The sequence below is a fragment of the Salmo salar genome, chromosome 05 (genome assembly GCF_965601325.2).
Source record: "Salmo salar chromosome 05, fSalSal1, whole genome shotgun sequence".
Taxonomy (NCBI): Eukaryota; Metazoa; Chordata; class Actinopteri; order Salmoniformes; family Salmonidae; genus Salmo; species Salmo salar.
This window is the reverse complement of record NC_138295.1, coordinates 46087506-46112930: the sequence shown is the minus strand read 5'-3', so window position 1 is coordinate 46112930 and position 25425 is coordinate 46087506. Positions and strand designations below refer to the sequence as shown.

Sequence of the window (25425 nt, the reverse complement as noted above, 5' to 3'; positions counted from 1 at the left end):
AAAAGTATTTGATCCCCTGCTGATTTTGTACGTTTGCCCACTGACAAAGAAATGATCTTTCTATAATTTTAATGGTAGGTTTATTTGAATAGTGAGAGACAGAATACCAACAAAAGAATCCAGAAAAACGCATGTCAAAAATGTTATAAATTGATTTGCATTTTAATGAGGGAAATAAGTATTTGACCCCCTCTCAATCAGAAAGATGTCTGGCTCCCAGGTGTCTTTTATACAGGTAACGAGCTGAGATTAGGAGCACACTCTTAAAGGGAGTGCTCCTAATCTCAGCTTGTTACTGTCACGTCCTGACCAGCAGAGGGAGTAATTGTATTAGTTTTGGTCAGGACGTGGCAGAGGGTTTGTGTTTTGTATGTATTTCTACGTTCTGTTTAGTTTTTCTATGTTTAGGATTGGGTGTTGGACTCTCAATTGGAGGCAGGTGTTTCTAGTTGCCTCTGATTGAAAGTGTGGTTTGGTTTGGTTTTTTGTGGGTAGTTGTCTTTAGCACTGCTGTTATGTGTATAGCCTGTTAAACTGTCGGTCTGTCGTTCTTCGTTTTGGTGTTCACTTTATTTAAAATAAATATTCAAGATGAGCATCCACATTCCTGCTGCGTTTTGGTCCTCTCTACCCAAAGACAGACGTTACAGTTATCTGTATAAAAGACACCTGTCCACAGAAGCAATCAATCAATCAATCAGATTCCAAACTCCACACCATGGCCAAGACCAAAGAGCTCTCCAAAGATGTCAGGGACAAGATTGTAGACCTACACAAGGCTGGAATGGGCTACAAGACCATTACCAAGCAGCTTGGTGAGAAGGTGACAACAGTTGGTGCGATTATTCGCAAATGGAAGAAACACAAAAGAACTGTCAATCTCCCTCGGCCTGGGGTTCCATGCAAGATCTCACCTCGTGGAGTTGCAATGATGATGAGAACAGTGAGGAATCAGCCCAGAACTACACGGGAGGATCTTGTCAATGATCTCAAGGCAGCTGGGACCATAGTCACCAAGAAAACAATTGGTAACACACTACGCTGTGAAGGACTGAAATCCTGCAGCGCCCGCAAGGTCCCCTTGCTCAAGAAAGCACATATAAATGCCCGTCTGAAGTTTGCCAATGAACATCTGAATGATTCAGAGGACAACTGGGTGAAAGTGTTGTGGTCAGAGACCAAAATGGAGCTCTTTGGCATCAACTCAACTCGCCGTGTTTGGAGGAGGAGGAATGCTGCCTATGACCCCAAGAACACCATCCCCACCGTCAAACATGGAGGTGGAAACATTATGCTTTGGGGGTGTTTTTCTGCTAAGGGGACAGGACAACTTCACCGCATCAAAGGGACGATGGACGGGGCCATGTACCGTCAAATCTTGGGTGAGAACCTCCTTCCCTCAGCCAGGGCATTGAAAATGGGTCATGGATGGGTATTCCAGCATGACAATGACCCAAAACACACGGCCAAGGCAACAAAGGAGTGGCTCAAGAAGAAGCACATTAAGGTCCTGGAGTGGCCTAGCCAGTCTCCAGACCTTAATCCCATAGAAAATCTGTGGAGGGAGCTGAAGGTTCGAGTTGCCAAACGTCAGCCTCGAAACCTTAATGACTTGGAGAAGATCTGCAAAGAGGAGTGGGACAAAATCCCTCCTGAGATGTGTGCAAACCTGGTGGCCAACTACAAGAAACGTCTGACCTCTGTGATTGCCAGCAAGGGTTTTGCCACCAAGTACTAAGTCATGTTTTGCAGAGGGGTCAAATACTTATTTCCCTCATTAAAATGCAAATCATTTTATAACATTTTTGACATGTGTTTTTCCGGATATTTTGTTGTCATTCTGTCTCTCACTGTTCAAATAAACCTACAATTACAATTATAGACTGATAATTTCTTTGTCAGTGGGCAAACGTACAAAATCAGCAGGGGATCAAATACTTTTTTCCCTCACTGTAGCTACCATAGCATTCTGCAGCTATACGCCATTCCATCTGGTTTGGGCTTAGTCGGACTATAATTTGTTTTTCAACAGGACAATGACCCAACACAACTCCAGGCTGTGTAAGGGCTATTTGACCAAGAAGGAGAGTGATGGAGTGCTGCATAAGATGACCAGTTCACAATCCGCCGACCTCAACCCAATTGAGATGTCTTGGGATGAGTCAGACCGCAGAGTGAAGGAAAAGCAGCCAACAAGTGCCCTGCATTTGTGGGAACTCCTTCAAGACTGTTGGAAAAGCATTCCAGGTGAAGCTGGTTGAGAGAATGCAAAGAGTGTGCAAAGCTGGCATCAAGGCAAAGGGTGGCTACTTTAAAGAGTATAATTTGATTTAAAATATAATTTGATTAGTTTAACACTTTTTGGGTTACTACATGATTCCATATGTGTTATTTCATAGTTTTGCTGTCTTCACGATTATTCAACAATATAGAAAATGGTAAAAAAAAAAAAAAAATCCTTGAATGAGTAGGTGTTCTAAAACTTTTGACCGGTAGTGTATATAGGTGTGTATGTATGTATATATACAGTGCATTCGGAAAGTATTCAGACCCCTTTACTTTTTCCACATTTTGTTACGTTGCAGCCTGATTCTAAAATTCTCCTCAATCTCCACACAAGACCCCATAACGACAAAGTGAAAACAGGTTTTAAGATTTTTTTGAAGTTTATTAAAAATAAAAAAACTGAAATACCTTATTTACTTTGCTTTGCTTATTTACTTTGCCATGGCACTCGAAATTGAGCTCAGATACAACCTGTTTCCATTGATCATCATTAAGATGTTTCTACAACTTGATTGGAATCCACCTGTGGTAAATTCCATTGATTGGACATATAGAGACCCAATCCTTTTGTCCCTGTCTTCGCACTCTTTCATTCAAACCCATCCCACTTTCTTTGTGTAACCAACCGTGATATCGGTTTCGTCTGCTAGGGAAGTTTTCTTTTATGACATAATTAGTAATCAATGTATCCTTTGTATATGTAATTCTGTGTGACTATTTAGGTATTTACTATATAATTAATTAAACCAAATTTTGTATTGCTGATTGAACTTGGTAGCAAGGGTTCGTGAAGGTAACCAAGAATTTTACGACGTTCAGATGAGATTGAGTAAGGTGACGATTAATAATTGACTGCTATTGATATAAAAGATTACCGTGTCTTTAAGAGTTTATTCGGAAGACAACAGCTCTATAAACATTCTTTCCTGGTGCCCAGACTTCCTAGATAATTACATTTACATGATTAGTTTAATCAGGTAATATTAATTACAGAGAATTTATTTTATAAAATAGCATGTCATATCATTTAATCCATAGTAAAGACACGGCACAGTTCATGTCAGAGCAAAAACCAAGCCATGAGGTTGAAGGAAGTTTCCGTAGAGCTCTGAGACAGGATTGTGTCTAAACACAGATCTGGGGAAGGACACCAAAAATGTCCACCAAGAACACAGTAGCCTCCATCATTCTTAAATGGAAGAAGTTTGGAACCAGCAAGACTCTTCCTAGAGCTGGCCGCCCGGCCCAACTGAGCAATCGGGGAAGAAGGGCCATGGTCAGGGAGGTGACCAAGAACCCGATGGTAACTTTGAAGGAGCTCCAGAGTTTCTCTGTGGAGATGGGAGAATCTTCCAGAAGGACAACCATCTCTGCAGCACTCCACCAATCAGGCCTTTATGGTAGAGTGGCCAGACGGAAGTCATTCCTCAGTAAAATGCTCATGACAGCCCGCTTGGAGTTTGCCAAAAGGCACCTAAAAAATCTCACACCATGAGAAACTATATTCTCTGGTCTGATGAAACCAAGATTGAACTCTTTGGCCTGAATGCCAAGCGTCACATCTGGAGGAATCCTGGCACCATCTCTACGGTGAAGCATGGTGGTGGCACCATCATGCTGAGGGATGTTTTTCAGCGGCAGGGACTGGGGTACTAGTGAGGATCGAGGCTCCAGAGCGCTCAGGACCTCAGAATGCTGCGAAGGTTCACCTTCCAACAGGACAAGGACCCTGAGCACACACCAAAGACAATGCAGGAGTGGCTTTGGGACAAGTATCTAAATGTTCTTGAGTGGCCAAACCAGAACCCGGACTTGAACCTAAATTGAACATCTCTGGAGAGACCTGAAAATAGCTGTGCTGCGACGCTCCCAATCCAACCTGACAGAGTTTGAGAGGATCTGCAGAGAAGAATGGGAGAAACTCCCCAAATACATGGAACGTTGAGTCAAATAGAACTTATTTTTATAACCTCTTATAAAGTTGATTTTATAGAATAAACTGGGAATTTGATATTTTTGACTGATATGATTGTCTGTTTGTTTCATATCTGCAAAGTAGTTAAAACGCTGTCAGTTCCACTTTAAACTTTAGGTCACCGGTTACTTTGTGTGCTAAACGTGACATATATTTTTTGCAATGGGAAGCAATAGTTGTACATTCGATTGGGAAATGCTTAATGGTTGTGTTTTTGTATTCTTATGATTGGGACCTACTGGCTTATTATGTCCGAGTTCATGGACTGCTTATGCTTTAACATCATGCTGTGTGTGACTGCTGTCTTTCCAACGGCCCTATGCAGTGGTGAAGTGGTGCCTGGAGAAGTGGGGACACTCAAATTTTTCCTAAAAGTTTCCAAACGGCCTGCCCAATGAAGAAAGGGAACCTTGTGTGAAAAATCCTGTTTTTAAGTTTTTTAAGTTCTTATAGATTTTTTTGATTTTCACTTAGATTTTTACTCTCAACTCACACTTTTTGGTTGTAGTTGAAAAAATACAAACATTTGATAGTGTCCACAACCATGCTTAAACCACATCAATCTGATTGGCTGGGCCTGTCAGGGCCTGGCTCCCAAGTGGGTGGGCCTCTGTCCCATCCATGTCTACGCCCCTGACAAATAGCCTACTAACCAACACTTCGGACTAAACTTTTTCAATACCTGGTTTGCATACCCATTGTTGCCTTAGTTATCATTTATTTGCAGATATTATAAATTGAAACGTCTTTCTTACCCTACCCGCTACTGATGTCATTCTTCTGTGAGCTGCTTCATGCTAATACCAGTTGAGAGCTGCACACTCTTGCTGCCTGCAGTTGATATTCCCGCTGAACGAGTACTACAACACTTGAATAAAGTCTAACGAACCTACTGGTTCAAAGGGGAAAAAGCATCTGCTTTATTTTTTCCGATAGAAATAACACCATGCACTGTAATTTGCAACTTGATAAGAGCTATTGATAAGAGCTAGGTAAATGAGTAATTAATGTGGATACGTGAATTGTAAATATAAATTACAGTTACATCTATTTTTACCTTATAATCACTGGAGGCAAATGTGAATCAGCCATTTGGCAGCTAACTGATGGAAATTAACATATCAACATTCCAATAGTAAAGTTTATGAAATGCTGTGCCATTCATTATGCAGAATTTAATTTAATTAGTCTTTTAACTTGCAGGGATGGGCACTCTTGAATGTCCTATTTATAGGATACCCCGACTTCCTCTGTTTCCTATTTCTATCATGTTAAATATTAGCCACTATCAGTATCAACCATCCGTAGGCCTTATAACCACACATATCCAACTGCCAATTTACTGTTAGTTCCCTACAGTTGGTATAGCCTACATTATCATTCCATTTCATTACATTGTTTTGTTACCTTTATTTGCTTCCTCTGTAAATGCCGTCACGGCCGTGTGGTTGTTGCTGAGGATCTTTAGTAACAGTTGATAATACACTACATGGCCAAAGGTATGTGGACTATCTCATTACAAAATAATGGCCATTAATATAGAGTTGGCCCCCCCTTTGCCGCTATAACAGCCTCCACTCTTCTGGGAAGGCTTTCCAAAAGATGTTGGAACATTGCTGTGAGGACTTGCTTACATGCCACAAGAGCATTAGTGAGATCGGACACTGATGATGGCGATTAGGCCTGGCTCACAGTCAGCGTTCCAATTCATCCAAAAGGTGTTCAATGGGGTTTACGTCAGTCAAGTTCAGAGGGCTCTGTGCAGGCCAGTCAAGTTCTTCCACACCGGTCTCGACAAACCATTTCTGTATGGACCTTGCTTTGTGCACAGGGGCATTGTCATGCTGAAACAGGAAAGGGACTTCCCCAAACTGTTGCCACAAAGTTGGAAGCAAAGAATCGTCTAGAATGTCATTGTACGTCATTCCTGTAGCATTAAGATTTCCCTTCACTGGAACTAAGGGGCCTAGCCTGAACCATTAAAAACAGCCCCAGACCATTATTCCTCCTCCACCAAACTTTACAGTTGGCACTGTGCATTGGGGCATATAGCGTTCTCCTGGCATCCGCCAAACACAGATTCATCCGACGGACTGCCAGATGCTGAAGTGTGATTCATCACTCCTGAGATCGCATTTCCACTGCTCCAAAGTCCAATGGTGGCGAGCTTTACACCACTCCAGCTGACGCTTGGGAATGCGCATGGTGATCTTAGGCTTGTGTGCGGCTGCTCAGCCATGGAAACCCATTTCATGAAGCTTCCGACGAACAGTTCTTGTGCTGACGTTGCTTCCAGAGGCAGTTTGGAACTCGGTAGTGAGTGTTGCAACCGAGGACAGACTATTTTTACACGCTACGTGCTTCAGCACTCAAATCAAATTGAATGTACATATAAAGCCCTTTTTACATCAGCAGATGTCACAAAGTGCTTATACAGAAACCCAGTCTAAAATGTGGCCCCATCCAACGATACACCCACACTTCCTATTCCTGCAGGATATCCCACAGGATTTTCGGGGCCACTTTCCAGTAGGACAATGTCTGCAGGAATCCTGCAAGATCCTGTAGGAATCACACAGGTAGTCCTTCAGGAAAACAATCCTGCAGGAATCCTGCAGATAGTCCTCAAATGTGACTCACCAGCTCAAATCGATCTTATGTAGCAACATTTGAAATAGTTTGTTTTTACATTGAATAAAAGTAGAGACTCAGAGCCACAAAATTGTACATGATTTTCTTTACAAATGTAGTGAAGTAAAAGTTGCCAAAAATATAAATAGTAAAGTAATGTACAGATACCACAAAAAACGACTTAAGTAGTACTTTAAAGTACTTTTACTTATGTACTTTACACCACTGCCCAAATGCATTCACACCAGTACATTAGCACAACCCTAACCCTAACACTTTATATGCTGTCACACATGCACTTATCACACAGTATTCCATACATAAGTTAAGGCCATGCAACCTGAGTTGAAACCTGAGTGAGGTGCACATGTACAGTACATAAACAGATGCATGCGCCATATATTTATGTGGTGGACACTTGATACGGTCACATGATATTGTTGTGGTATGTCACAAAATCACGTTATGACCACACATATGAATATAAATGATATATCAATATTTTGCTAAGTGGATCGTCTCTACAGAAGGTGTAAACGGTAAAGCCAAATGGTTACTTGCATAATAGCAATATCAGAAATAGATGGTGTCAATATAAATAAAATATACAGTATGTACAATAACAATATCAATAACGATAGTGATAGACGAGGTAGTTGTATGCATACAAACAGGGTTAAAGTGGCTGAGCAGCAGGATAAAAAAAAATAGTAACAGCAACGTATGGTGTGTGTGTTAGGAGAGAGTCATGTAAATAGAGGCACTGCAGATAGTGCTGATGACTGTTCCATCCAAACCACACATGAACAAAGAAATCTATATTCGGAAAGCCTGTTTCTGTCCTGCCCTTGACTTTGGTGCAGGGCATGTGATGTCCATAGCCTCTTTGTCACATAACTCCCTGATCTTGTCAAAAATATAGTTTGTCTAGTTGTGTCCAGTCCAGGTGGAGCTTTTACAGGCAGTGGGAGGAAGGATGTCAGCATTGCACAGCAGCTGAAACCTGGTCCTGACAGTCCGAATGCTCCTTGGCGACAACACCAGGCTCCAGAGCATCGAAGCTGTAAAACAAGGAATAACAACAAAAAATCTGAAGACATTACAACTCTTCACAACATTAATTCACCTCCCAAGTTTAGATAAGAATAACCTCATATAATGAAAATGATTTTTTACCTGAAGTGCTGGTATTGCTTGATCTGTGGCAGTGGCCTGAAGTACGGAGTCAGGTGTTGTTGCCAGCCATTGCTTTCCACCAGCACTGTACCATCTTCCAGTCCAACCAGTTGTGGGATGTTGACCCCTGTCACAGTGCTGTCCTTCACAACACCAGCAATCTCAGACAAAGTGTTCACTCTGGTCTTTCTGAAGCGCTGCTTGATGAGGCCAAAGCACCAGTCAGGGGCAAACTTGGTGTGGCCTGTGATCAGGAAGTGAAGGTCCAGATTGTGGTGGAGCTTGTGCATGGTCCACCAGGCACAATACCAGAGCACAAACTTGTTCTTGTTTTGGCGACTGCAGTTATCACAATTCAGGCCCATGTAACCGATGTGAAATGGCTAGCTAGTTAGCGGTGGTGCGCGCTAGTTGCGTTTCAATCGGTGACGTCACTCGCTCTGCGACCTTAAGTAGTTGTTCCCCTTGCGCTGCAAGGGCCGCGGCTTTTGTGGCGCGATGGGTAACGATGCTTCGTGGGTGTCAGTTGTTGATGTGCGCAGAGGGTCCCTGGTTCAAGCCCAGGTTGGGGCGAGGAGAGGGACGGAAGCTATACTGTTACACCCACATGTGTTTTCCCAACACCGTAGTTGGTGAAGAAATGGTGCATGTTGTTGATGACTGCGCTGCTGGGCCAGCTCTCTTTTTGATGACTGTATGACTGGTGGATTGGAGTCAGGCGTCTTCTACTGATTGATGCTGATAGACAAATTCCAGATACAAATATTTTAGCATTATTATACAATAGATGAGAAATGTCATTTTGAGATATCCCTACACACAGTTCATACATGTAATCTTAACGTCAGCTGGCTAGCTAACAGCAAGCTATAACTAGCAATACAAACTGATTGTGATAGCTAGCTAAAGTTAACCAATAGGTTCAATGTTAGCTAGCTAACATTAGGCTATAACTCGCAATGCGAAATGGTATTCTAAGAAAACTTTACTAACTTACACACACAAGTTAATGTTAGCTAGCAAGCCCGCCACCTAACCTCAGCTGACGTTAGCTAGCTAACGACAAGCTTTAACTTGGGGTCTTTTGTTTAGACGTGTCACGTTAATGTTAGATAGCTAGCTAAAACGAAATATAATCCCAATCCATAGAGTAATGTTACTAGCAATAGAAACCGATTGTCATAGCAAGCTAAAGTTAACCAAATAACGTTAGGTTCATTGTTAGTTAGCCAGCCAGCCATCGGACTCCAGCTGGCTAGCTAACAGCAAGCTTTAGCTTGCAATGAAAACAACTTTGAGAAAATTAGAAACGTATAATATCTGAATCTGTAGCTAGATTGTTTGGCCCATTGTGTTCCACTGATTTCAAGTATTATTTTCAGAGTGAGAGAGTCAGCATTGCACGATCATTGTCCAGAAAGTAGTCCATCACAACTTTTTCCCACTGACCTTTGTCGATAGCGCCTGATAAATTCAGGTTAGCAATTTTCTTGAGAGCAGTAGCAACATATTTGCAGTTCTCCATAGCTAATGTTATGTCTTGAAAAAAATTGCAATATAAAGGATTATCTACGCATTACAAGCAGCTCATTTTATAGACACAAGATGCAACACCGCAGACCAATCCAAACTCATCTCTCGGCATGTCCAGCCCACTCATTATCTCAGCCAATCATGGCTAACGGGAAGGTTGCTCTTTCTCTGTGGTTAAACCAACTAGGCTCGTAATGTAAACCATTTTATTCGTATTTACAGATGACATACATGTTTGATATTAAGGCACATGAAAGTTCACATGTTCGAGAAGGCATTTCTGCCCCCCCAAAAAACGCATTTTGATAAAAAAATATTTTTTACGTTCAAAAGGCTCTCCTGTGAAGTCGTGACTTGTGACATACGCCTAGTTTCCTGAATTGGGTCACAAATAAATCCTGCAGGATTGTTTCCTGAATGACTACCTGCAGAAATGGGATTTCCTGGGATATCCTGTTGGTAAGAGTCCTGCAGGTTAATTCCACAAGATTTCCAGGGCCATTATCCTGTAGGACAACCTGCTGGATTCCATGCAGGACAATCCACATTCTTTCAAAAGAATGGACAGATTGCACAAGATATACGATTGCATGGCAATTTTATTATCCAATGAAGCAACAGCTGACGTGTTTGATTGTCCATTTCACCAGCACTGCATAAAAGATTATACCTAGGAGAAAGAAATTGAGATTTTGAATAAATATGGTAAAAGCATATTTTGTATCAAGAGTGAGAGTAATGGTGACATCACATGAACAGCCTATGTGTATTGGTGTGAAGGGAAACAGATGTCTGCAATGGTAAACTTGGTGATAGTTGGTTTTAATATGGCTGGTACACCAATAACATCTGTGAGTATGCATGTGTGTTAGGCTACATTTTAAAGGGAGAAATGAGAGGCTGAAACTGTGTGGAGTTACCTTCTTTTGCATGGCTGTCCAGTGCGGCCTTCTGTGGTAGTCAGTCTCACTGTTGTTTACAGGCTTTGTCTTAACTGGGAAGGACAGGAGAGAGATGAGAGAGGGCAGAGTTCAGAATATAACCACAGAATATCTGTGTGTTACATGAAAAACAGCGACAAAATAGTGCAAATTATATACTGTAGTAGTAAAAGACAACCTACTCACCTTTAACTAGTAGACTACTGGACTAATGGAGCTCCGAATGAGACAAAGAATCAGAAACAGATGAATTAGTAAAATGTATTGTTTTCTCATGCACTTACCAACTCTCATGTGATGTGGTGGCCTTCTGCTAAACTGTTAGAAGGTAAAGAATTACAGTGAAATACTAGGTGTGTGTATTTGTTTTCTGAGCTCAGTTTAGTCTAAGCTGTAAGGGAAAAGAAGAGAACTCACATGGTGGTGGTGAAACTGTCCAAGTAAGCAAAGTAAAAAATAGAAAGTCATGTTAAAATGATTACTTTATATTTAAATCAAACTATTTGTATATTAAATTGTGACCTAATGTATTTAAGTGAAAATAATGTACATTTCATTGATAAATGTTGTGTATATTCCAAATTGCATACTTGTGTTCTATTCAGACCGTATAGCGAGTACGGAAGTCAACTGTCATTTTTCAAGTGCGATTCCAAACCTAAGAACGCAAAATTGGCAAGTGTGTACCAGGTTTGCCAGAAGTTCTACAAACAAACTTGGGAAGTCTGGAAAACAAAGAATGCATGGGAGCATAGATGTTCGTTCCCTTCGCCAGGGAGGCTATACAATAACACCTTGCGACACAGCGAAAATCCCCAAAACTTCTGAATTAATAGTGGACTGAAGTCCCTGCTTTGGAGAAAATGTTCCAGAGGACTAAGGAATAACTTTGTAAAATGTAAGTATTACGTTTTTTTATTGACCAAATTATGTTCAAATGTTGAGTCACTGCTGTTCATCAGCCCGCTATCCAAGCTAAGTTAGCTCGTCGGATGCGATGGCTAGCTGGCAGGCGATTTCGTCCTAGTTACCAGCTGTTTAGGGATGACGAACTAATCGTAAAATCAGCGGTGTCAATTGTGAAGACCCGGACAGTTTTTTTTATCCTGAATTGGTGAACTTGCTAGCCAGCTAATGAGAAATGTAGCAAATCATTTTGTTGCATTTGTTTTCAGGGACATGGTAACTGATGCGTTCATTTCACTCCATGGTATTGGCTTGGCAGGACAAAATAGTCGTGGCCGACTGGTTTGGAGGTAAGACATTTGAACAATATCTGATTAAAAACGTAGGAAATGCAGCTAGCTTTGTTCTGTTCAATCTGGGCTTGTTAGTCAGCAAAGTTATTTGGCCATTCTTACATGATCAGTAAATACAATACAAATATTCCCCTCCCCTCGTGTTTCACCATTGCATTGTTTTAAAAAAATAATGAAATGATCAAATTAAAGTCAATTGGTGATCAATTGGTGATCAATTGGTGATCAAGCCTATGAATATACAAAACAGTTTACAAAACCATTGCACATTAACAAAGGTAGTTGTGGTTTTCAGCAACTTGAACCAGCACTGAAATTTCAGCAGTGAGGGTAATTTCTCATCCCTTGGCCTTATGTTTCTGCTCTGTTCACCTCTGCATATCTCACTCAATCACCCAGACAGATGTAAAGAACTTGGGAACCTCCCATCCACCAGGAAAATCACCGTATCCCAGGAGTTTAGTCAGGTGTTTATTCAGCAGTGTACAACGTCACTGTTAGAAGTAGATCCACACGTTATTCTCTATCATGCAGAATTGTTTTCAGCAGGGTGCCAAAAGTTGGAATAGTGGAAGGCTGCGTTTCCACCTGTCCTTCCTTCCAAATCTATTTGATAACAGGATTTGGAGAATATGGAATCAGTGGAGTCTATATTCCTGTATTCAGCTGGATGCCAAAATACATTGTGGTGGAGTTTGGTGGGGTGTATTATAGGAAGAAGGCTCTGGCATATTTCTCACCACACACCCTAACGGACCTTTTTTAGGAATTACAGAGATGTATCTTTGCCCAATATTTATTTTTTCAATCTGTAAAATTAAAACAGTCTCGCAAATTATGCTGGCATTAAGAGAAAGGTCACCCAGATGGTCTGCAGGATTTTGATATTCCTGCAGGATATGCCAATTCCTGCAGGAATATCAAAATCCTGCAGGTTTTTGGTCCTGCAGGAATTGTCAAGTTTGTGCAGGATTTTGTCAAGCCTTCAGGATTCCTGCAGGACACCTGTACAATGCCTTGACAAAAGATTCAGGATTCTTGTAGGACTTTTTTGTAAGGGTATGTACACTAATCTTCCAACATTACCATGGGTTGAAGAACTGAATGTGGCAATTTTCAGAATTGATCAAACTACCGTTTTCTTTCTTTCGTGTGTCTCTCCTAACTTGTTTTTTATGATTCATAAATACTTTCCTGAACCTAAATAATCTACAAGATCAGAGTATTTTGAAATCTACCAATTGGTGCAGAAACGGAGAAGAGTATCCGTACCGTATATTTAGATGGCTTTCTTTAATTGATCCCTAATATTCGGAACCTTTTCTCTCGATATATTCTATCTAGTGAGTCTGTCGCCAAAATTCAAATTCAAAGGTTTACCGTATTTAAAGGGATGGCTTAAGATAAATGTACTGAAAACCATATTGAATGAAAACTCCACGAGAAACTCCACAGGTTTGTAGTGGTTGAATGAAATGTATTCAGAGCGTGCAAGGTAGCCACACCTGCAGAGTGCGTTAGATGACTGAATAAGGTAAGTAAATACCAAATACTGAGAAATACGTAGGAAAGACGTGTGTAGGAAAGGCACTGGAAAGTATGAATCGGTCCCCTGGTGACTGAGGATGAAATCTGTCTCTGCTATAACTCAAACACAGTTCAAGTCATGATCGCTGAACTGTTATTTGCACCATAACACAATGGATAATTGTTTATTAATTGTGAGGACTGGAATTCATTATTATGGAATTCTTTTACACACAGACAGCTCGGAGAGAACAGTTTCAAATTAAGGTTGTAAATCCTTTGCAATACTTTTAATAACATCTTATATATTATGTACTTTGTAGACTAACAGTTGATTGGCCCCAATGGGGGAAGGCACGGAAACTGTCTCTTTGGTAACCTTTCCATCTGCTCTTAAACATTCGTACTCGGAGAGTGCCTGCCAGCGACTGCACTAACAGAAGACACCAAGATATCATTCTCAACCATCTCAGGCCCACTGTTACATATGTAATACATTTTTATTAAATATGAACCTGTGAGAAAAGAAGGCATTGTATTCCATTGTGCGTCTTGTTGTAAAATGCATGCACATATCAAAACAAAGTGAACTGAGTTCCACCTTTTAGAGTTACCCTCTAAAAACAGAGTGTTTTAAAGATCCTTGGTGAGAGCCAGGTTTGCGTTTTGAGCCATAGTAAAATGGTGCAATGAACTTTCATCCTCGGCAGACAAATAAAATCTCAAACAGGGCTGATGGAATTGCACACATAAATAGGAAAAGCAGGAGGGCGCTTAAAACCAGCATGGCAAGAGAGAGAGAAGTGAAAGCAAAGCAATAGATGTATAAAGCATTTCAAGACTCGACAGAATTGTGTTTCAGTGAGTGCACCACTCTGAAAGCTGGATGTGTTTAACTAGTGAATGGTATACTGAATGCTTGTGAACCAGGCCAACTGGGTGACCTTTCTCTTAACTTCTTTGGGATAAGGGGCAGTATTTTCACGGCCGGATAAAAAACGTACCCGATTTAATCTGGTTACTACTCCTGCCCAGAAACTAGAATATGCATATAATTAATACTTGTGGATAATACTTTTGGCAGGGTACTCTCCTAACATAATCTAATGTTTTGCTTTCGCTGTAAAGCCTTTTTGAAATCGGACAATGTGGTTAGATTAACGAGAGTCTTATCTTTAACCTCTTGACGGTCGCCTAGGATAGGGGGCGCTACAGCGATTTTTGAAAAAAAATCGTGCCCATTTTAAACGGCTTCCTACTCAAACTCAGAAGCTAGGATATGCATATAATTAATACTTGTGGATAGAAAACACTCTAAAGTTTCTAAAACTGTTTGAATGGTGTCTGTGAGTATAACAGAACTCATTAGGCAGGCCAAAACCTGAGAAGATTCCATACAGGAAGTGCCCTGTCTGACAATTTGTTGTCCTTCTGTTGCATCTCTATCGAAAATACAGCATCTGTGCTGTAACGTGACACTTTCTAAGGCTCCCATTGGCTCTCTAAAGCCGGCAGAAAGTGGAATGGGGTGTCTGCTGTCTCTGGGCGAAGAACAGCAGCTGAATTTGTAAGTGGTCAGCCAATGGGGGAAGGCACGGAAACTGTCTCTTTGGTAACCTTGTGACACTGGAGATGCGCGGTCACGAGACTACTCCATTTTTTTCTTTCAGCCTTACAACGTTGCCCGGTTGGAATATTATCGCTATTTTACGAGAAAAATAGCATAACAATTTATTTTAAACAGTGTTTGACATGCTTCGAAGTATGGTAATGGAATATTTTGAATTTTGTTTGTCACGAAATGCGCTCGCGCGTCACCCTTCACATAGTGACCTGAACGCACGAATAAAACGGAGCTATTTGAATATAACTATGGATTATTTGGAACCAAAACAACTTTTGTTGTTGAAGTAGAAGTCCTGGGAGTTCATTCTGACGAAGAACAGCAAAGGTAATACAATTTTTCTAATAGTAATTCTGAGTTTAGGTTGTCCCAAACTTGGTGGGTGTCAAAATAGCTAGCCGTGATGGCCGAGCTATGTACTCAGAATATTGCAAAATGTGCTTTCGCCGAAAAGCTATTTTAAAATCTGACACCGTGATTGCATAAAGGAGTTCTGTATCTAGTAGTTCGGTGGGTATGCTAGTTCTGAACATCACATGCTATAAAAAAACCTTTGCTGATCTTCGTCAGAATGCACTCCCAGGACTGCTACTTCCACAAGAAATGTTGTTTTTGTTCCAAATAATCCATAGTTATGTCCTAATACCTCCGCTTTGTTCATGCGTTCAGATCACTATCCAAAGGGTAACGCGCGAGCGCATTTCAAGACAAAAAAAATCTAAATGTTCCTTTACCGTACTTAGAAGCATGTCAAGCGCTGTTTAAAATCAATTTTCATAGTATTTTTCTCGTAAAATAGCGATAATATTCCAACCGGACAATAGTGTATTCATTCAAAGAGGAAAAGAAAAAACAGCATGGTCACGGGACCGCGCATATCCAATCTCTTTGTCACCAGGCAGACCACTGACAAACTGACCTACTATACTCTGCCCAGCGACTGGAGACGCCTCAATCTGCTTTCTGAAGGCTTTAGAGAGCCAGTGGAAGCCTTAGAAAGTGCTACATAACCCCACAGACACTGTAGTTTCGAAAGGGACTAGAAAGAAGAACTACAAATTCTCAGACAGGCCACTTCCTGCTTGAAATCTTCTCAGGTTTTTCCTGCCATATGAGTTCTGTTATACTCACAGACACCATTCAAACAGTTCTAGAAACTTCAGAGTGTTTTCCATCCAAATCTACTAATAATATGCATATTCTCGTTTCTGGGCAAGAGTAGTAACCAGTTTAAATCAGGTACGTTTTTTTTCATCCGGCCGTGAAAATACTGCCCCCTATCCCTAACAGGTTTCTTTCACATTGGCTCAACCAATGCAAAAAGGTTGAAGGAGCTTAACGACATAAACTCTCATATCTCTGTCTCAAAACTGCTATTCTGAATACACAGAACATCACTGGAACAGAGGCTTATTCAAACATAGATTGAAAAGAACACAAGTAGGCAGAGAAAAAGAGCTTACAGAGAAGTTGAGATTCTTATTGAGCAAGTTGTATAGGATTTTACAACTTTGGCAGACGTTTAAAAATAAAAAAGGGCCAACATGTATGTCCCACCTGCTGCCTGTCTGTAGCGTCCATTACCGTCAAGATGGCTGAGGCTTGATATTTTGATGGAAGTAACATAACAAGGAAATTACACTCGAAAATTGAAGGTGATTATTGCCTAACGAGCCCTAAGGGAGAGGTTTGGTGCTGTAGGGAGAAAGAGAAACGTGTCAAAGGGATGTCAATGTTATTTTGTCCAGGTGTTGGTGGTGTGTGGTTGTGGGGAGGCCCCTCTAAGGGTCTCTCAACCACTCTCACAGCCAGAGGGCCATGGCGCTGTGACCTCATATGGCTGCAGTGGACAATACAACACTTTGTAGGCTCTCCTTTCTTTCGGTAGACATTTTGGCAAACTTGCCTCTGCCACTTCTGCCCTACATCTGCAGTCACACCATGTTTGACTTCGGTATTTACTAGTTCCTGTAAAACATAAGGCTACATATGTTTCACCAAAGTGTTAGTTTTAGCAGACAATGCACATTACTTTTGACCTTGCCATAATTAAAATACAGTATGGATATGGTACAATTGGATATATTGATAATCAGTTAACTTACCTCACTCACAACGATATGACATAAATTGGTTGCTTGCAAAATTTCATGACAGAATATATACTGCACGTGCACTTCTAATTGAACTTCTGGAACTTAATCAACAGAATCTCACAAACAACCCTTGTATCAGAGTTATAGAGCAGGCGAGTGGGAGTGGGAGGGGAACGGCAGCAGCAGTAGGAGCTGTGGAGGTGAAACATGAGCATGTGGAGCAATTACAGCAGCAGGCTGGAGCTCTTAGCTTGTATGTGGGATAGAAGGGCTGCCGGCTCAGGCTGCCTCCCCTTCCCTATCCCTTTGCCAAGCTGTCTACCGCCCAAGCCACTTCCCCCACCACTCTGCTTTCCTAAGAAACTAAGAGGTCCTGCACAGGCAGCCGTGGTCCCTGCTCCAGCTCCATGCACACTGTAGAGTAGACCCTTGTATAAAAAACGATCACCCCGTTTCTAACTACTAACTCAGCCTGGGAGGAGGGCGGGAGGGAGAGCTAATATGGAGCATGCTGCATGCATCAGTGGTGCTGGGAGGGGGTCAGGGCAGGGGTTGTTGATATTGTTTGACTGAGGGAACCTCTGGAAGGCATAAATAGCTGTGGGAAGCATTCAGGTCTAGCAGTCCCTTCTCACGACAGCCCAGGCACAGGTGGTGTCCTCTGCAGCTCTCCTCTCCTCTACACTTCACTCCTCAAATTCAATGGAAAACTCATCTGTATCTGCAAACTCAGTAAGTACTCCTCTCTCTCTCTTCTTAATCACTGCCTTACTGAATGTCAAATTGATGTTTGTGTAGTGAGGATCTGAGAAGCATGCATCTACAGTTGAAGTCGGAAGTTGACACACTTAGGTTGGAGTCATTAAAACTCGTTTTTCAACCACTCCACAAATTTCTTGTTAGCAAGCTATAGTTTTGGCAAGACATCTACTTTGTGCATGACACAAGTAATTTTACCAACAATTGTTTACAGACAGATTATTTCAATACTGTATCACAATTCCAGTGGGTCAGAAGTTTACATACACTAAGTTGACTGTGCCTTTAAACAGCTTGGGAAATTCCAGAAAATTATGGCTTTAGAAGCTTCTGATAGGCTAATTGACATCATTTGAGCCATTTGGAGGTGTACCTGTGGATGTATTTCAAGGCCTACCTTCAAACTCAGTGCCTCTTTGCTTGACATGGGAAAATCAAAAGAAGTCAGACAAGACCTCAGAAAAAAACAATTGTAGACCTCCACAAGTCTGGTTCATCCTTGGGAGCAATTTCCAAATGCCTGAAGGTACCACGTTCATCTGTATAAACAATAGTACGCAAGTATAAACACCATGGGACCACGCAGCCGTCATACCGCTCAGGAAGGAGACGCGTTCTGTCTCCTAGAGTTAAACGTACTTTGGTGCAAAAAGTGCAAATCAATCCCAGAACAACAGCAAAGGACCTTGTGAAGATGCTGGAGGAAATGGGTAGAAAAGTATCTATATCCACAGTAAAACGAGTCCTGTATTGACATAACCTGAAAGGCAGCTCAGCAAGGAAGAAGCGACTGCTCCAAAACCACCATAAAAAAAGCCAGACTACGCTTTGCAACTGCACATGGGGACAAAGATCGTACTTTTTGGAGAAATGTTCTCTGGTCTGATGAAACAAAAATAACTGTTTGGCCATAATGACCATCGTTATGTTTGGAGGAAAAAGGGGGAGGCTTGCCAGACGAAGAAGACCATCTAAACCGTGAAGCACGGGGGTGGCAGCATCATGTTGTGGGGGTGCTTTGCTTCAGGAGGTACTGGTGCACTTCACAAAATAGATGGCATCATGAGGGAGGAAAATTATGTGGATGTATTGAAGCAACATCTCAAGACATCAGTCAGGAAGTTAAAAGCTTGGTTGCAAATGGGTCTTCCAAATGGGTCTTCCAAACTTGTGGCAAAATGGCTTAAGGACAACAAAGTCAAGGTATTGGAGTGGCCATCACAGCCCTGGCAGAACTGAAAAAGTGTGTGCGAGCAAGGAGGCCTACAAACCTGACTCAGTTACACCAGCTTTGTCAGGAGGAATGGGCAAAAATTCACCAAACTTATTGTGGGAAGCTTGTGGAAGGCTACCCAAAATCGTTTGACTCAAGTTAAACAATTTAAAGGCAATGCTACCAAATACTAATTAAGTGTATGTAAACATCTGACCCACTGGGAATGTGATGAAAGAAATATAAGCTGAAATAAATTATTCTCTCTACTATCATTCTGACATTTCACTTTCTTAAAATAAGGTGGTGATCCTAACTGACCTAAGACAGGGAATTTCTATTAGGATTAAATGTCAAGAATTGTGAAAAACTGAGTTTAAATGTATTTGGCTAAGGTGTATGTAAACTTCTGACTTCAACTTTATATAATATACCTTTCTCAATGTCTATCTTAATGCAGTGAACAAGTGTTCTATGATGTCCCTAATCGCATTAGCTTATTTATATTAATGAATGCAAAAACATGTGAATTGTCAGAGACTTGATGATGCCTACTGTATATATTACTAGACTTTGATTGATACACTATCAAAAGTATGTGGACACCTGCTGGTCCAACATCTCATTCCAAAATCATGGCCATTAATATGGAGTTGGTCCCCCCTTTGGTGCTATAACAGCCTCCACTCTTCTGGGAAGGCTTTCCACTCGACAATTTCAAGTACAATAATAATGAATGAAGACAAATGATCGTAAAAAGAATGCAGATCATAGATGGACTGCAAACACCTTAGGATTCTCTTAGTGCTGTTATTAATATAGACATCTAAGTTGATTTCAAGTCTGAATCGGACCTACTTCCCATTTAACTCTGTCTATCATTGTTGCACTGGGTTTAGGCTACATGTGAGTTTCAGTCTGGTGCTGTGGAAAAGTTGAGGCAAAAATGATTTCCTCCTTAATCATATGGCCCACTTACTTTAAACCAACACAGAGAGAGTGTGGTTGGTTGCCCATTCAAGTGGTGCAGATCAGAACCTGAAAGACAAACATGAGGAAAGAAGGTAATATATTGCAATGTGTGATTCCTCCATTCCAGGGGTGACCCACAGTTCAGACTATCATATTTGGCAGCGAAATGAGTTTGCCAGCAACGGGGTAAGGGAGTTCTCTGAGAAGGACGAGGCCTGGACTCTGATGAAGGAGGTGGGGGCGGCTGGGGAAAACATCCAGAGTGTCTACGGGCTGTTCTCCACTCCAGCTGTGGTCGGGGGAACGGGCCAGATGACCTCAGAGTTCGATGTCTTCGCAAGGCACTCTTTCGTAAGTTTCTCAACCTTCACACAGCTTTCAATATCTACAGTCAGGTCCATAGATATTTGGACATTGACCAAGTTATTATTATTTTATCTGTCTACCACAGCATATTGGAGTTGAAATTAAATAACAAATATGAGCTGAAAGTGCAGACTTTCAGCTTTAATTTGAGGGTATTTACATCCAAATCAGATTGAACAGTGTAGGAATTACATCACTTTTTATGTGTGGTCCCCACCCTTTTTAAGGGACCAAAAGTAATGGGACAATTGGCTGCTCAGCTGTTCCATGGCCAGGTGTGTTATTCCCTCATTAGTTAATTTACAAGTAAGCAGATAAAAGGTCTAGAGTTGATTTCAAGTGTGGCATTTTCAATCTGTTGCTGTTAACCCTCAATATGAAGTCCAAAGAACTGTCACTGCCAGTGAAGCAAGCCATCATTAGGCTGAAAAATCAAAACAAACCCATCAGAGACAGAGCAAAAACATTAGGTGTGGCCAAATCAACTATGTGGTACATTCTTAAAACAAAAAAACACACTGGTGAGCTCAGGAACACCAAAAGGCCCGAAAGACCACGGAAAACAACTGTGGTGGATGACAGAAGAATTCTTTCCCTGGTGAAGAAAACCCCTTCACAACAGTTAGCCAGATCAAGAATACACTCCAAGAGGTAGGCATATATGTGTCAGTCAATAGTCAAGAGAAGAATTCACCAGAGTAAATACAGAGGGTTTACCACAAGATGTAAACCATTGGTAAGCCTCAAAAACAGGAAGACCAGATTAGAGTTTGTCAAAAAACATCTAAAAAAGGCTGTACAGTTTTGGAACAACATCCTATGGACAGATGAGACAAAGATCAACTTGTACCAGAATGATGGGAAGAGAAGGGAAGGAACTGCTCATGATCCGAAGCATACAACCTCATCTGTGAAGCATGTTGGAGGTAGTGTTATGGTGCGTGCATGTATGGCTGCCAATGGAACTGGTTTCCTTTTATTTATTGATGATGTGACTGCTGACAAAAGTAGCAGGATTAATTCTAAAGTGTTTAGGGATATATTATCTGCTCAGATTCAACCAAATGCTTCAAAACTCGTTGGATGGCACTTCACAGTGCAGATGGACAATGACCCAAATCATACTGCGAAACTAACCCAATACTTTTTCAAGGCAAAGAAGTGGAATGAATGTTCTGCAATGGACAAAGTCAATCACCTGACTTGAATCCAATTGAGCATGCATTTCACTTGCTGAAGGCAAAACGCCCCAAGAAGCAGGAACTGAAGACAACTCATAATTTCATTAATGATTATGTTAATTTGTCCAATTACTTTTGAGACCCAAAAATTGGGGGGTTATGAATAAAAATGGTTGTAATTCCTACACGGTTCATACAATAATTTTCACCAAACCCTTAAATTAAAGATGACAGTCTACACTTAAAGCACATCTTGACTGTTTCCTTTCAAATACAATGTCGTGGAGTACAGAGCCAACATAATGCAAATTGTATCACTGTCCAAATACTTATGGACCTGACTGTGTCTAAAATACTGACTGTGTCTAAAATAAATCTCATATCTATCTAATATACCTTTCTCAATGTCTATCTATCTAATATAATTTCTCAATGTGCACCTGTTTACTTGGAAGAACCTTTCTCAAGGTTTGTCTTTTCTAGACTATGCCAGAAATGAAGTATACTGTCATAGAGAGATTACTCTTACATCTTTTATATAGAGAGATGTTAAGCCTACACAACATATTCAAAATGTTGTGCCAACTTCTAATTTAAAAGGTTTTTAAGAGTGTCCCAGTAGTTATACCTAAGATTCATGTTTGCGGTTTATTTGCAAACTCTCATCTTTATGTCCCAAAGCTAACAACCATAAAAAACAGCATTCAGAGTCTGCATTTGGGACCAGTTAAAGTTTCTTATTATTGCCCTCCAGGTATCCTATAAAAGATGCATAACTATGTCAGCAAAGAAAACTCTTTAGTTGAGGAAAGCTCCGGAAAGACATGAGAGCAAGGATTAATGCGGTGCAGATCGAGATTGCCGATCCTTCAACTTTCTCACCAAATTTGAGTTTTCTATTAGGTGGACTACTAGAAATGTCCACATAACCCATACTACTCCTTTCTCTCTCCCCAGCTGTCCTTCGTAGTGCGGATAGTTCCCAGCTCAGACTGGTTCCTGGGAGTAGACAGCTTTAACCTTTGTGAAGGAGACCATTGGAATGAGAGCATTACACTGGAGCTGTACCCCTACGATGCAGGCACTGACAGCGGCTTCACCTTTTCCTCTCCCAACTTTGAGACCATTCCTCAGGACAAAGTCACACAGGTAAATCTAAAAGAGCCCATGGTTCATCATCATGTTGGTACTGTATGATAGTGATACTATCAGCTTCGGTAATCAATACCAGAAGTGATTTTGACAACTCAACTTGATTTTGTCCTTTCCAGATAACGTCATCTTCTCCAAACCATCCTGCCAACTCATTCTATTACCCCCGTCTGAAGAATCTGCCCCCCATGGGCAAGGTCACCCTGACAAAGATCAACAGCAACCAGATCTTCAGCATACTCATGGAGCCCACCCTGTTCAACTAGACTGGCAATGAGATTAAGGACTCTCTCATAAGTAATCAAGACACATGTAAGAAACAAATATCTATTGGATCTCTTCCAATCCTACCCCTCTGATCGAAAAAAACCCCCATAATAAATATTATGATCCAAGATTTCTCAAATTTAGCACTGTTAAAATGAAAGGAGAGAGCAAAGAATTGGTGCTGGCCATCTGGCAAAACATAAAGAGGAAATCTGTAGTAAATCGGATCCATTGTGCAACAGCATTGAGATGGAGTCAGCAAGTGCTGGTCCTCTGAACCCATGGCAACCAGGCAACAAACAGGAGGCCAAAGGCATTGGAAGTTTCCTGCCACTCAGCACGTTCGGAGTGTTAGTAATGGAACCAAAATAAGATGTCAACTCGAGCCTTGCTTTTATTTCCATGTTCCATCCTTCTGCTTTTCTAATTATCCAAAAAGCCTCATTCTGTGATAGATAAACATTTTACAAGGTCATAACTTTGTAGGTGGGGGCTTGGCAAATCACATGATTTAAAAAACATACAAAGTCAAGTTATTCTAATTGAATTATTCAATAAAGGTCCATCCAGACTTAAACTGCAATATAGCCACATTAGCCAGGAATGTACAGCTACATAAGAGCTTTCGATACACAAAAGCATACCCTGAGTATACCAAACAGGAGTTCCTAATGTATACCAAACATGTCATGTTTTCGCCAGTATTACAGCTATATTTTACATAGCAGTTGGAAATATTATAGAAATATTTGATCTGTTTTTCAGAAAATGTACTTAAAGTTTAGTACCAGCCAATAAATCAAGTCTTCCCCTTTTATATAAAATGGTGTTGGGTGGCTTAGCTGAATCAGTCCTTTTAACCTATGCCTGAGGGCATATCCGTGTGTGGCATACTATAACTCTTAATTAACAGACCACACACACACACACACACACACACACACACACACACACACACACACACACACACACACACACACACACACACACACACACACACACACACCACACACACACACACACACACACACACACACACACACACACACACACACACACACACACACACACACACACAGAGGGGCCCTAGAGCTTGGCTGGAAGAAGGCTCACTGAATTCATATCACCCCTTACTGCTTGCTGCATGCTCAAGTGTTCCAGGTCTCTTGTATCTGGGCTCTTGCAATTCAAGTGTTTGCTAAAATAATGTCTTCATGGATATTGCTAACAGAGTCCCTGGTGTCCTTCCCACTAGATTCCACCCCTCTGGACTGTGAGGTGTCTGTATGGTCACCCTACAGACACTTTGCAAAGGCAAATGCGGAGACTCAGGTGTGCGCAACAGAACACGCTACATCCACCTACAACCAGCTAACAATGGGGTAGTCTGCCTCCCACTGGAAAACGAGAAGAAATCCATCTCTAACAACTGCTTATGTCTGGCCGGCAGGAGTAAGAAACAGAAAAGAAGAGGCCATACAAGACGATGAAAGATACGTCCGTCATCTCCACTGGAGAAGCCCAAGCTGTAAAGATTGACCCTTTTCTCTCTGGGCCTCCTAGTGTATTCACTGGGAACAGCGGAGGGTGGTGAAGGGAGTAATGCTCATAGTAATGGCTGGAATGGAATAGATGGAACGGTATCAAACACTTGGACACCATGTTTTTGATGCTGTTCCATTAACTCCATTCCAGGTATTACTATGAGCATGTCCTTCAATTTAAAGTGGCACCAGCCACCACTGACTGGGAAAGATTTATAAATGGGTCACAGACAGGCAATTATTGGGAAGCCAGAGGAATGAAGAGGTTGTCTTGAAACTTTCCCCATAGGCCTAGTTCCTCCTTGTGATTGATGTTCCCCTACGTCATTGGGTTATCTGTGGTAGCTAGCCATTAGTCTGCAAATGGAGAATGAATCATAAGTTAAAGATGATAAGGCAGTCAAGCCTAAGAGTTGCCAAAACCTCAGAGAACATGGAAATCATGGTGCTTCAATGGATCCATTACTTGCAATAGACCAGATTGGAGTTCAGAATTGCATTGTAAGATGCAGTTCAATTACAACTACTGTCCTAAACAATGTGCATTGAAGTGTTTACAAATAAAGCATTGTTTTCCTTGATGATCTCTACTACAGAGAATATATTTATTTACAGGATTTTGACCTGTACAGTATCAAGCAGTAGAAATACCATACTCGATCGTGCCATTGAGGTAATCAGAGAGAAATTGCTGAATTAATATGTGTGTCTGTATGTAAGTCCAAAAAACTGTAAATACATGTAAGCCGATTGTAATTTTATTTTTGATTGATGTAAAGCTAAAATATAACATACAATTAACATAATAAATCATGCAACACAACATACACCACAGCATAAAATAGGGCTATGCAACACATTATACCACAGCATAAAATAGGGCTATGAAACACACTGATCTCAAAGGAGTGTCCCTTTCATCA

General features: G+C 41.1%; 1 protein-coding gene across 1 annotated transcript; it reads left to right on the top strand.

Annotated features, from left to right (window-relative positions):
- Positions 1 to 17454: 17454 nt before the first annotated feature.
- LOC106604971 (spondin-2) lies at positions 17455 to 25092 on the top strand. Its single transcript, XM_045718269.2, has 5 exons — positions 17455 to 17780; positions 20120 to 20343; positions 22497 to 22688; positions 22811 to 23003; positions 24214 to 25092. The coding sequence occupies exons 2-4, from the start codon at positions 20218 to 20220 to the stop codon at positions 22955 to 22957; spliced, it is 465 nt and encodes a 154-aa protein (XP_045574225.2). The 5' UTR covers positions 17455 to 17780; positions 20120 to 20217; the 3' UTR covers positions 22958 to 23003; positions 24214 to 25092.
- Positions 25093 to 25425: the final 333 nt, after the last annotated feature.